This window comes from Chiloscyllium plagiosum, unplaced genomic scaffold (assembly GCF_037043375.1).
Source record: "Chiloscyllium plagiosum isolate Xiang-an unplaced genomic scaffold, Cpla_swu_hap1 HiC_scaffold_22, whole genome shotgun sequence".
NCBI lineage: Eukaryota > Metazoa > Chordata > Chondrichthyes > Orectolobiformes > Hemiscylliidae > Chiloscyllium > Chiloscyllium plagiosum.
The window spans coordinates 33,361,347-33,375,346 of NW_028270160.1; the positions used below are offsets into that span (position 1 = coordinate 33,361,347).

General features: G+C 40.7%; 1 protein-coding gene across 8 annotated transcripts in view; it reads right to left on the minus strand.

Moving 5' to 3' along the window:
- The window catches only part of LOC122546872 (C-terminal-binding protein 2), a 293,229-nt gene that overhangs the window by 40,242 nt on the left and 238,987 nt on the right, over nt 1-14,000 (minus strand). For all 8 annotated transcript variants that reach the window (XM_087998941.1, XM_087998942.1, XM_087998944.1 and 5 more), the window contains one exon: nt 5,681-5,887. In XM_087998941.1, coding sequence (XP_087855067.1) covers nt 5,681-5,887 — 207 coding nt within the window. The remainder of the gene's footprint in view (nt 1-5,680; nt 5,888-14,000) is intronic.

Consider the following 14,000-nt stretch of genomic DNA (forward strand, 5'->3'; position numbering starts at 1 on the left):
TTTGTGTATTCCTCTAATTGTAGATAAACTGAAAGCTCATTTACCATTGTGATAAATTTAGATAATTTCACTAAACAGAACTACTGAACCAGAGTTCCTTTGCTTCATTTCCTGTTTTGAGGGGAAGTCAATATCTAGGCAATCTTTTGCCTCTGAATTGTTCTGCATTGTATTCATGCATATTTATCCAAATATAGTTTGTTATCAAAACCGGTTAAAACAAACTATTGAAAGTTCCTTAGGAAGTCATGGAAATACACTTCCTGTGCACCTTCTGGAAGAAAACAAAGAATCATTTGACCAGGCTCTCACATCACCTGAGTGATCAATATACACATTTCTGTTTTGTTCAATCTGAATAGAAAATAACTGGACAGCACTTGATCAAATGTAAAACTCACATCAACCACTGTTGATACTTAATTACACAAAATCTTGCAGAGGTCACTGCCAGACATCAGTGACCTATAAACAGCTATGTAATTTGAGCAAATAGAGGCAAAATACTGCTGGTGTTGGACATTTGAAATAAAAACAAAGTGCTGGAGAAACTCAACAGCTTCTGGGGAAGAGAAACAGAGTTAATGTTTCAAGTCCAATATGGCCTATCCTTGTCAAGTCATTTTCTCTCTCCACAAATGCTGCCAAACCTGCTGAGGTTATTTGAAATGTTATGTATTTTGAGCAAACTGCTTCTGGATGATTTGTTTCTTCGGCACACTGCCAACATAGACTCATCTCAGCATCCAGGTTAGAAAGGATAACATTTAACATGTTGTACACGTGGCGCATTTTTGAGAAAAACAAAAAGGTGGTGTTAACAGGCAGAAACAGGTAATATTTCTTTGTAATTACACAGACCTCAATTTTCCATCCGATTAAGTTAATGGACCAAAAACTCAGGAATTACTATCTCTGGGCCCAATTTTATGGGTTTTTTGGGCTGAGTGCAAGTTGCACAGATCGTCTTAGAGGGATTTCAGCTGCAAATCCTGGCGAAATTTCTCGCTGTATCTTAGCAAATTTGTCTCATTAACTGCCTACCACTCCCTTATGGAATTCCTCTCATTCGATTCTATCTCCATCTTACCCCTCAATGTTCCCAGAATAACTCACCACTCAACAGCTATCCACTGAAAGACCACATTCCTTGTAGCTGCACCATGTTTACAAAGTTCATTATGCTCCCAGAAAAGCACCGTCAGTCCAGAGCTGCCTTCTGGATGGGGTGCTGGATTAGTGGTGCTGGAAGAGCACAGCAGTTCAGGCAGTATCTGAGGAGCAGTAAAATCGATGTTTCGGGCAAAAGCCCTTCATCAGGTCGTCGATTTTACTGCTCCTCGGATGCTGCCTGAACTGCTGTGCTCTTCCAGCACCACTAATCCAGAATCTGGTTTCCAGCATCGGCAGTCATTGTTTTTAACCTTCTGGACGGGGTGGTGCAAATGCAAGAGATCCTCTTGCCCCAAGACCAGCAGCGGAGGCCACAACACCAGATCATGTCTGGTCTGAGCTTGCCACCTGCATCAGTGCAATCTCAGTTGTCTGGACAAATGCCAAGCACTGTAGGAAGAAGGTCAATGACACCCTCCACTCCACCAGCATAAGTGCCACCATATTGTCTCTGATACCTTACACTTACTCTATATCTGCTACTGTACCCACCTCCAACTATGGGTGGCTCAGTGGTTAGCACTGTCGCCTCACAGCGTCAGGGACTCAGGTTTGACTCCAGCCTCGGGCAACTGCGTGGAGTTTGCACACTCTCCCTGTGTCTGCGTGTGTTTCCTCTGGGTGCTCTGGTTTCCTCCCACAATCAAAAGATGTGCAGTCTAAGTGGATTGGCCACGCTAAATTGCCCATAGTTTCTAGGGATGTGTAAGTTAGTGGAGTTACCATGGGAAGTGCAGGGTTACAGGGATAGTATGAGGGGTGACTCTGGGTGTATTGCTCTTCAAAAGAGTCAGTGAGGACTTGTTGGAACAATTTCCAACCATAGGGATTCGATAATAATGAATGCTAATGCCCCACCACTCCCACTACTGCCTGCAACATCTTCCCTCACTCACTGTCACTATCCCACCTCTTAGACCACTACTTTGTATGCCCTATGAGCTGCTTACTCAATCACTTGGGTCACCTTCCCACCTGCTCCAGATAAAATTGCTCTTTCACCCATTTTCATGCTCCATAATACCTGCATCTCTCTCATTCCAGAAGAAAAGCAGCCTCCAATAGGGCAGAGATAGTCAAGATAAATGGTGAGCTGTCAGACATTCAGCTCCTCTCCTGATTTGACCACCCAAGTGGCTAAATAACCATGTGCAAGATCTAGGACTAGTATGGAGGTTGCCTTTGACTTGCTGTGACATAGTTCCCTAACTGATGGCTACCCCTCTTGACTTGACTGAAGCCTACTGACAACCATGCCAAGTTTCCTTTCTTTCTGACTGTGCTAAATAGAAAGGTAAGTCAGAAGTAAAATCTCTGGCTGAGAGGGCAAAACAGAAAAAAACAAGGCAATGCAAAGAAGTGATGCTGTGAGCATCCAGGTAGGCTTAGAATGAGTGTTATGGCAGCAAAGAGCCTAAAGAATCAGCCTGGTCCAGTTCATGAGCTTGGTGTGTTTCTCTCAGTGCAGTCTCCTTTTTGTTTTTGCAGCATTACAATATAAGTTACTGGTGCAGCCCTGAACTGTAGAAGCGTGCTCTAAGTGGAGCAGAGAAATGTCAAAGGTTGACACATTTTGGATGCCAATATTTGTGGATATGGGGTGCCTCCCGCTGGTACCCATGCAGCATGCCCTGCAATATTGTTGCCTGGCCCAACATGAAGGCAGTTTGCAGTCATCAGCAAGCTGAAGTTGCTAGGTACTTGCATCTCCAGGATTCTCAACATGTATTTTGAAAGTGTATTTGGTAAAATAAGAAACTGAATATTAATAAGTCCGTTAATAAGGCATTTGACAAGAAATTATCCCTTTGAATTGGCAACTCACTGCTGCCTAGTGAGCAACTTGCCTTGCCATTTGGCAAATACATAAAAGATGGAGCAAGATGTTCTTGACCTCAAGATCTGCCTTACTGGATTTCTTATTGATTCTGCCAAAAACTTTGTAATTGCCCACGTCACTCAGGCCCTAGTCAGATTCCACTTTCTAAGATATCCTGAGTAGTGCTGGCTGTGGGGATTGTTTTCACCCATTCATGATTAATTGTTGTACATTGGGCCGTTATATCTAGACTTTAGCCCGAGACTGACAGGTCAAAACATTCTTCTTTCCTCTCTTCTCCATGCCCTACATTGGCAACAATTCCCAAATCGAAAGTCAATTTCAACTTCAATCATGTAATTAGGACATTTTGAAGACTAAGATAAATGCACATTTAATTTTGTGATTCTATTAGATCAACACTATCAACCTTTCGATCAGCAGAAACATTTCTGCAACGTACGTAAAACAGATTTGTAGGAAGTGAGTAATAATTTAGACTAGCAATCTTCATTATTAGCAAAGTTTCCTCTTAAAAAATTTTGCAATTAATTCTGAAGCCAATCTGCCAATAAATCAGCTGCAGCTGTCCTCAACATTCAGATTTGAATCAATAAGTGACAAGTGATGATCATGTGACTCAAATGACAGCCAGTGACCAATAGAGAAACACCTTTGACAGTCAAGGTCTTATGACCACTGAATCCCCCACTATCAACCATCTTGAGATTTACCATTTACTAGAAACATATGAACATACAAATTAAAAACAGCAGTAGGCATTTGGTGCCTCTAGCATGTTCAACTATTCAATAAGGCTGATCGTAATGTGTCCTCTACTTCACATTCCCACCTATCTTTCATAACCTTTCATTCCCTTATGTTAGTCAGGAATCTACCGCTGCTTCAAGAAATATTCAATGATCCCAGCTCTACCACTCTTTGGGAAAGTTAGTTCCAAAGACTTATGACCCTCTGATTTATACAGGAGACCTCTTATATTTAAAAATGTTGGTACTCTGACAGCATTTTTAAACTGGCAAGTTCTACCACCAAAAAAGGAGTAAGGCAGAAGATGCATTGGAACATCATCTCCTGCAAATTCCTTTCCAAGCCACACACCATCTGGATTTATATCATTTACTTCACTGTCATTGGATCAAAATCCTGGAACTCCCTTTCTAGCAGCACTGAGTATCCACTTTCACTAAATCGACCATCTTGATTCAACAAGATAGTTGATCACTATCTCCAGGGCAATTATGGATTGCTAACAAGTGCTGGTCTTGCCCCTGCCACCTACATCCCATGAAATAATAAATAATACAAAACACAACTATAGATTACATTAACTGATATGACACAGGGTTAGGCACATCCTAGATTGCAATATCCAAGATAAAAATGTCAGCCTCTAATAAAGTTAGGTAAATTTTAAATCCTTCATCACTGCCGGGAATTAGACAACAACCACCTATAATTACATTGCACCTTTATTTTAATGAAACTTCTCAAGGTGCTTCACAGGAGCACCTGTGAAACAAAAACTCAAGGGGATATCAGGTTAGATGGCAAAAGGTTAAAGGGGTATGCTTCAAGAAGCACCTTAAGGAGAAAAATGAGATTTGAGACACAGAAAGGCCTGAGTAACCAATAGCATAGCTACCAATGGTAGAGCAACTATAATTGAGAATGCACAATACACCAGAACTAAATTAATACAAAGACCACAAAGAGTTGTATGGTAGATGGAAATTACAGAGATAGTGAGGGGCAGACATCATAGATAGATTTGAAAATATTGATGGAAATTTTAAAATTAGATGTTGCTTGACCTGGAGTCAATATAAGGTCAGTGAGGAATGGGAGTGGTAGGAGACTAGATGAGAGTTAAGACACAGGCAGAGCTTGGATGAGCCCAAGTTTACAACGGGCAAAAAGTGGGAGATTAGCCAGAATGTATTGTAATCGTCAGGTCGAGAGGTAACAACAGCACAGATAAGGGTTTGTGCTGTAGATATGCTGAGTTGTATATGATTGAGCAATGTTACAACGGTGAAATTAGTTGGCCTGAATGATCTTGTAAATATGAGATTGCAAACCCATCTCAGGAATCAAACATACGAAGTTGAAAATATTGTGGAAGGAGTGTTTAAACTAGAACTGGAGAATGACCTGCCCTAATGCCGTCAGCTGTAATTGTAAGTTGTTAAGTACCAAGGACATATGCTCAGAGTTGCTGGGTTCCTTGCTTAAATATGCAAATTGAGTTCCAATGACATCTTTGGAACCTGATTACAGTATTAACGCCGTTGTCGTTTCCCTGCCAACCCAAATCCAATGGGAAGTGATGCCAGGGTTAGAAACAACACAGAAAGGCTGCCACGCTTAATTCATTAGAACTTTCTTATGGTCCAGAACTAGCAATATGATTGGATCATTCCTTTGCTACTTCAATTGAAAACACCATCCACTAATTTGAATACAACAATCAAGATTGTTGACTCTGAAAGTGATTAAACAATATCTCCATTTTCATAACCATAATGAAAAGCAAATGAACACTCAATTGTGAGAGTTAGATGTTCCTCTGCATCATGATTAAAATTTTTACTTTATGAACCTGTATCAACAGCTGAGAAAGCAGCTTTATCTTCACCTTTCACAGATCTATCACACAGAGCTTACCAAAACCAATTAGTCCTAGCGTCTCCCCTCGGATTCTCGCTGCTCCTGATGCTACTTCTCGGATCTGCTCCACACTCTGCACTCGGGTTCCCTCACGCAGTGCCTGGTATAGCCAAGTGTTCCGCCGGTATAAATTCAGAATGTGGCAGAGCGTGGAATCAGCCGTTTCCTCAACAGCTGCTGCTGGGATGTTACATACTGCAATCCCTGCACAAGAGGAAGAAAAGCACATCAGTAGAGGGAAAAGAAGGGAAAGCCAAAACTAAATCTAATGAAATGCAATAAAAAGCAATATCAAGTATCAATAACAAGCAAATGTTGGCAGTATTTCCTTGTGTAAAATAAACAATGCTGAAATCCCTCAGCCCATAACTCCCCAACTCTCATGTGAGACTAAAGTAGGTAATTTATTCTGATGAAGAGTCACTGGCCTCAAAACATTAACTTTGTTTTCTCCCTACAGATGCTACCAGACCTTTTGAGTTTCTCAGCCATTTCTGCTTTTGTTGTAGGCAAAATACTCATTAATTGTGTTTGCTCTGTTAGGTTTCTTTATCTTCATTATTCTTCCCTTATGTACTTGAACCATTGGTTCTCCTCTGGTGTCACTGCCTTGTTTTGAAATCAGGCATTTCAAGTGACAGCAAATCCATTCTGTTTCCTTCAATTTATCTCCATGTTCTCCACTCATTGACTGGAGGTGCAGACTTTTATTGAGCTGTGGTTCTATTCTTCATATTGAATCTAGACAGTTTCCATTAGCCTGCTGTTCAGCTGAGATGAAAAGTATTTTGGACAGATTGGGTATTCACTCAGTGACAGAATTGCCCATTTCTCAGCCTTCAGGATGGAAAGCTATGGGTTATGTTGTCATGACCATGAGTCAGAACCGCAGAGTGCTGTGGACATTTTTAGTCCTTAATTCCAAAAGGTGTTTTTTTTTTAAAGAGATCTGCTACAGAAACAAGAACTGGAAGTGCAAGATCCTGGTGTGTGGGACCATAGATCATAGAGATGTACAGCATGGAAACAGACCCTTCGGTCCAACCCGTCCATGCTGATCAGATATCCCAACCCAATCTAGTCCCACCTGCCAGCACCCGGCCCATATCCCTCCAAATCCTTCCTATTCATATACCCATCCAAATACTTCTTAAATGTTGCAATTGTACCAGCCTCCACCACTTCCTCTGGCAGCTCATTCCATACACATACCATCCTCTGTGTGAAAAAGTTGCCCCTTAGGTCCCTTTTATATCTTTCCCCTCTCACCCTAAACCTATGCCCTCTAGTTCTGGACTCCCTGACCCCAGGGAAAAGACTTTGTCTATTTATCCTATCCATGCCACTCATAATTTTGTAAGCCTCTATAAGGTCACCCCTCAGCCTCCTACGCTCCAGGGAAAACAGCCCCAGCCTGTTCAGCCTCTCCCTATAGCTCAAATCCTCCAAACCTGGCATCATCCTTGTAAATCTTTTCTGAACCCTTTCAAGTTTCACAACATCTTTCCGATAGGAAGGAGACCAGAATTGGTGCCAAAGGAACTTCAAACACATTGTACTGTGATGTCTTGTGACTATAAAGATAAAAAGGGGGCTGACAATCGCCTGCTCAACAGCAAGCCACCATCAGCAGATTACATTCCCACATTTTGGGTTTTCCTTTGAAGAATAGGGTTTAGAAAGCCAGCTTCAACTCTACTAGAGTGGATTAGTGGGACTGAGCGCTCTCATGTGTACCAGCCTGATTTCGATCACAGCATGCAGTGATGGCCACAGGTGAAGAACCATCACCTAGTTAACACTGTGTGAAGACCCTCTGTTACTCCAAGTCCTACTATTCAGTTAGAAAGGAAACAGAATAACAATTGACTCACTCTAATCCTGAATGATGGAATTCAACCACGGTCAAAGGTCAACACAACTACAGATTCTCAATCAATTTGAAAGCTCACCAATGTCAACACTAATGGTAACCCTCACTGCAATGGCTGCAATATTCCACTGTCTGCAGTTCATGAACAATTCACAGTTTGATCTATACATCCGTCCATTTAACATTTATCCTTTTGGACTCGCCTCTTATGTCTAATCTGTGTGAACGTGTGTGACATCACAAATTCTTCTTCTGTTTAGTAATCACCGAACTCTCTTTGCGTTAGTTCAAGAAAGCCTGGTTAAATTATCTCCTTCCATAACATAAGTTTGTTTGGATCTGGGAGAGAGCTATCCATAAGGGAAGGGATCCTTTTTAAATTAATTTAGTTGCAGCAAACTGAAGGGGAGGTGAATAAAAAAGGGGAACCAGTTAAGACCCTCCTCACTCATGAGCTTCAGAGCTTGGGAGGGACTAACCCATTTGGAACAGTAACAAATTGAACAGCCCTGGCAAAAGTCTGGTCATAACAATGGTAGCACAAAAACAATCTTGTGCGCCTAGTGCTAGGCTGGTTTGAAAGCGACTCATTGACATAAGTCTGTGGATTAAATCTAAGACTTAGTTGTATGATTTATTCCTGTATATGCTCTGAAACACTGACCGATGCAATTCATGATCTCTCTCCTAGAAAATGGGATCAGTTAGCTCAGTTGTCTGGGTGGCTAGTTTGCAGTATACCCTGACACCAATAGAGTGGATTCAATTCCTGTACTGGCTGAGATCACCACTGTATTCTCAACCTCGTCCCTCACCTTATGCATAATAACTCTCAGGTTAAACCATCACCAGTCATCTCTCTCTAATGAGATAACAGCCCTATGGTGCCCAGTCACTATGGTGACTTTACCTTACTTTATTGGGAAATGACAGGACAATTTCCTACTACTGGTAGCTATTCCTTCTAACACTTCGATCCCATGCCGTTGAGTTGTTTCTCTAAAGGTCTTTGCATTTCCACCTGTCTCCTTCAATTCCAGCTCATTCCCTAATCCCTCCTCCTATGATGTGACATCTTCATTCCTTGGGTCTCTGAAGGGATTGGGATGTTCATCTACATTTTGATGCTGCCTAGAATAAAATGTGAATAATATGAACTTGGACAAACTGCCAGGAGGCATCTGGACTGTTGGAACCAGACTCAGATTAGAAGTCAATGTCTTCAGTTGAGAAGGGGAATAAGCTGGTATCAACTCAGGAATCACGTGGATTGCTGAAAGTTCAAATATGAACCTTTTTAAAAAAATGTGATAAGAGCTGTCAGCTATGACAGCGAATGACCTTTTAACTGGACATCCCAGGACAGTAAAGTCACTGAATTCCTAAGCATTGTTTTACATTGAAAGTCCATTTGCTACATTAAAAAAAAACGCAAGGATGGTTATGTGTAATGTACAAGATGATGTCAGGTTCTCCAAAAAACAAAAAGATTCCTCAGTCAGAGCCTGGGTAATTTTCTCCTTGAAGTGAGAAAGCTTTGAGACAAAATCTTGGTTAGTGTCTGAGCCTATGACACTCTAACGCAGTCCCAAAAGACCCTGCTTGGTGATGATATTGTCATTGGCCTGTGAGGATCAAGGAACCAAGAGAAAAGTATACGAATATCTCCTACAGTACTGTTTCAGTATCCCTCCCTACATATACTTCCTAATATTGTGGCAGAGGTGCTGGGTTGAGCAGACTGGCAATGTCATCAGTTTAGTACCCAAAGCAACCTTTCAGGTCTTTTTGTGTACCTCCTGCCTGCAGAAGAGCTGGGTGACACCAAAGAGCACAAACCTGCCCATAATCTCATGTGCTGTCGCTGCATGGTGCAGTGAGTCAAAAGAATCAATAAACTATATGTCCATGCTGTGAGGACACATAAATAATGCTGAAAACAAAATGAACAACTGCAGGCATTTATTGTATTTGTTACAATGTGTAAAATGCACCACTGAGAGTATTGTTCACTAAGTGGTGAGCTCTGTATCAATATTTAAAAGCCACAACCCTGTTAATTCTGTATTTGTTGTAGAGGCAGAATGTAATAATAATGGAAATGCAATACAGTATCACATTGACTCCAGTCTCCCTGCTAGTCTTCGAAACCATTACAATCCATCACTGTCACTTGAAAGCAAACTGGCAGGCTGATGCTTGCAGCTGTAGCTGCAGTTTGTAACTAACAGCAGTAAGTGGTAAATGCTTCGACCTCCGAAGAAACAGCATTCCTGAGGGGATATTTACACTCTTCCAATCTGTCAGATTCTGTGTACGTCTGTCACACATGTGTAAGCTGAAGTCTAGCAGAGCTGCAGAGGTCTGTCCCATATAGTTAAGTAATATAAAATATCCTTCTCTGGACCAGTTGCAAACTATATTGAAAGAGAGGAGAAAGCAATGGAGAATAACATAGATATGACTCTATACGTGTTTTAAAGCTCTGCAGTTTTCCCCAATTAACATGCTTTGATACTCAAATCTTTGGTTCCAAGCCAACTCTGGTCCAACAGCTCTACTTGTCTTTCTCTTCGTGGAAAGGCACCCAAAACAACCACCAAAAATCAAGGCATTTAAGCCAATTCCAATTCTTCATCCCAAACAAAGTTTAGGCCTATGCTCAGCATGCAAATCAAACTCCACCACCTTTTCTGCTCAGAAGTGTTAAGCGTGCATAAGAAGTCAGCCTCAATATTATTTTACCTCAAATACTTACTCACCGTACAAGTTGGCAAGTGGGATCAAGTAGTCAATATGGACCATGTTGACAAGATAACAAGCTGAACAAAGATGTTGGAGTGCAGGTTTATTGTTCTTTGAAAGTGGAGTCAAAGGTAGATAGGATATTGAATGGGGCCTTTGGTATGCTTGCCTTTTATTGGTCAGTGCATTGAGTAGAGGAGTTGGGAGGTTAATTTGTGGCTGTATAGGATATTGGTTTGGGCACTTTTGGAGTACTGCATGCAATTCTGGTCTCTTTACTATAGGAAGGATATTGTGAAACTTGAAAGGGTTCAGAAAAGATTTTCAAGTGTGTTGCCAGGGTTGGAGGATTTGAGCTAAAGGGAAAGGATGAATAGGCTTGGCCTACTTTCCCTGGAGAGTCAGAGGCTGAGGGGAGATTATAGAGATTTGTAAAATCATGAGTGGCACGGAGAGGGTAACTAGACAAGGTCATTTCCCCGGGTGGGGGAATCCAAAAGTAGAGGGCATAGGTTTAAGGTGAGAGGGGAAATCTATAAAGGGGACCTAAAGGGCAACTTTTTCAGGCAGACGGCAGTGCATGTATGGAATGAGCTGCCAGAGGAAGTGGTAGAGGCTGGTACAAATCCTACATTTAAAAGGCATCTGGAAGGGTATATGAATAGGAAGGGTTTAGAGGGATATGGGCCAAATGCTGGTAAATGGGACTAGATTAATTTAGAACATCTGGTTGGCATAGACAAGTTGGACCAAAGGATCTGTTTCCATGCTGTACATCTCTATATCTCTATACGTGGGATTTTAGGATATCCACACAGAACAGATCCAGGTGGATCTTCCAAAGGGAATTAAGTACAAAACTGATTTCAGGTAAAGTTTGTTAGCTTGTCAAAGTACTGAGAGAATTTCGTATTGGTGAAAATCTGGCATGCTAATGTAAGAAGGAATGCATTCATTAAGAAGACACCCAAGATCTAATGAGTCTTAAAATAGGTACCAGCAAATGGCCTAAACTAGAAGCACGTATCTGAATGAGTCCTCAAAAATTGTCAGCTTGTTCACATTGTCACCAAAAAGGCAAAGCATATATATGCCTATAAGATGGCCAAATCTAAATCCAAATCTAGCAAAAAGCCTCACAGCAACAGCTAGCTGGTGTAGATGCTTTATGGAACCAGAATGTCTAGGGTTCTGACAGAAGACCAAAAGTACCAGTTTCCAATGATGTTTCAGCATGCAGTTAAAATAAAAACAAGAACCCATTAAATTACATTGACAACATGGATGAAGCACCCATGAATTTCCACACACCAAGCAACTAAACAATGGATGGAGAGATTCATTCAACCAATCACACCTACTCCACCATTCAATGAGCACATGCTGATCCAACAATCCTCAACTCCACTTTCTTGCTTTTTCCCCATAACCTTTGATTCCTTTACCAATTAAATATCTGCTTAGCTCAATCTTGAATATATTTAAATGACTCACACTCGATGGTCCTCTACGGTAAAGAATTCCACAGATTCACTACCTCCTGAGAGATGAAATTCCTCTTCATCCCTTTTTCTAATTATGCAATGACTTATTCTGAGATTATGACCACCAGTCCTGGACTCTCCTATAACATTTCCACATCTACCTTACCAATTCCCCTTGGCATCTTGTATATGTCAATAAGTCACTTTTTGTTCTTCTATATTCCAATGAGTACAGATCCAATGTGCTTATTGTCTCTTCACAAGACAGTCTTCACAGATGGTATCAGGCTATTGAACCTTCTCTGTACTGTGTCCAATGCCAATGTATCCTTCCTTAGATAAGGGGCCCAAAACTTTTCACAATATGCCAGTTGTGGTCTGACTAGCACCTTGCATAGTTTTAGTTTTCCAGGAACATGCTGAGTCTCCCAATATGATTCAAAGATGATAAATGACCATTTAATTCAAGTACAGCAAGGCTGCAAATATCCCTACTGGAATCGTGAAATTAGGGATGGGGGTGGAAGATAGTGAATGTGTTTTTTTGTAAAAAGTGTAATAAACATGCAAAAATCCAAACCAAAGAGCAAGATAATTTACAAGCTGAAAGATTTAGCTTTCATGTGAGCCTTTATGTATGTTTACTTGTTTGGGCAATTAAAATACCTGAAAGGTGTGGTGTTTAATGAAATGTCAAAGCAGCCCAATGTAACCTTCAATTACATCCTATCGGCAACTGAAGTTCACATCTACAATGAAAGTACGAACATTAACAATATGGCATTGGATAATAATTACTGCAGTTAAATTAACTAAACCTGACAATTGATTATTTCCATTAAGTGAACAGAAACTAGAAGCCACAATTCCTTTCTCGATATATCTATTAATTACCATCTGACCATTGTCACAGCAAGTGGATTTATTGTGTCCAAGTAATGATTTAAAAATAGAAAACCATGCCAGGGAATGATAATGCAAAAAAAAAATGCTGAGCCAGTGAAGAAAGAATCACTGCCTTGCATATGGAAATATAAATATGAACAAAAACACAGGCAATTATAAGACAATTTGGTAAAAGTGATTACAATTCTAAGGGTTGTGTACAGAGAAAATAGAAACAACCTTTTCTATTGGTTGGAAAATCCAGAATGAGGGGAAGGAGGTTAATGCAACACATTAAATTAAGATAGCAGAAGCAATTTACTTATACACAGAGAATGATGTTCTGTTGAATGTTAGCAACTGGAGAAGAGAACATGTTAACCTTTAGGAATGGACGACATAGAAGAATGAAGGAATAGGGGATAAAAGGGTAAAAGGTCACAACTTGGATTAACAGTACTGCTTGTATGGAGGATAAACAATGATATGGATTGCTTGGTCATGTAGTAATTTTCTGTAATTTTAGAAATGGACACAGGAGGAAAAGGTTGATCAAAGAGGCGAGTGAGTTTTAAAGAGGGTAACGCAGGTACACTGGGAAATGCAGGAGTGAAGGATTGAAGTGTTAAAATTCCAGAGTTAAAAATCACACAACACTAGGTTATAGTCCAAAATGTTTAACTGGAAGCACTAGCTTTCAGAACACTGTTCCTTCATCAGGTCACAATCACCTGATGAAAGAGCAGCTCTTCGAAAGCTAGTGCTTCCAAACAAACCTGTTGGATTATAACCTGGTGTTGTGTGATTTTTAATTTTGTACACCCCAGTCCAACACCAGCACCTCCACATCATAAAATTCCACACTGGGTGATCTAGGTGGCTTAAGGCATGACTGCCAAAGATCAGTCTGAAGTGGTGCTGCACAAGAGAGTAGAATCAGATACAAAGTTGGAATAAGTTGACAGCAAGGAAGAGATTGTTAGGGTGGGGGTGGTTGGAGATTGTAGGTTCAGTCCCTGAGAGGGACTAAGTGAGGAAATAAGGATGAAAGTAGTAGCAGACTTGCTGCAGCCAAAGTATATCAGTGAGGGAATTCAGATTGCATAGCCATTGTGAAGTTTTGCTCCAATTGCAATATTATGTCCAAACATTTGAAGACTTTTTAAAATATACTTCTGATTGTACATTCCTAGTCTAGTTCACAGCTTTTAATTCAGTAACTTGATAATGTACAATAGTGCCTCATTTATCTCTGGTCATCTCTTCAAGGTTCCCTGCACCACTGCCTTTCTGCTCTACTCAACCAACTGTTTGTTGCATGGTTTTAGGG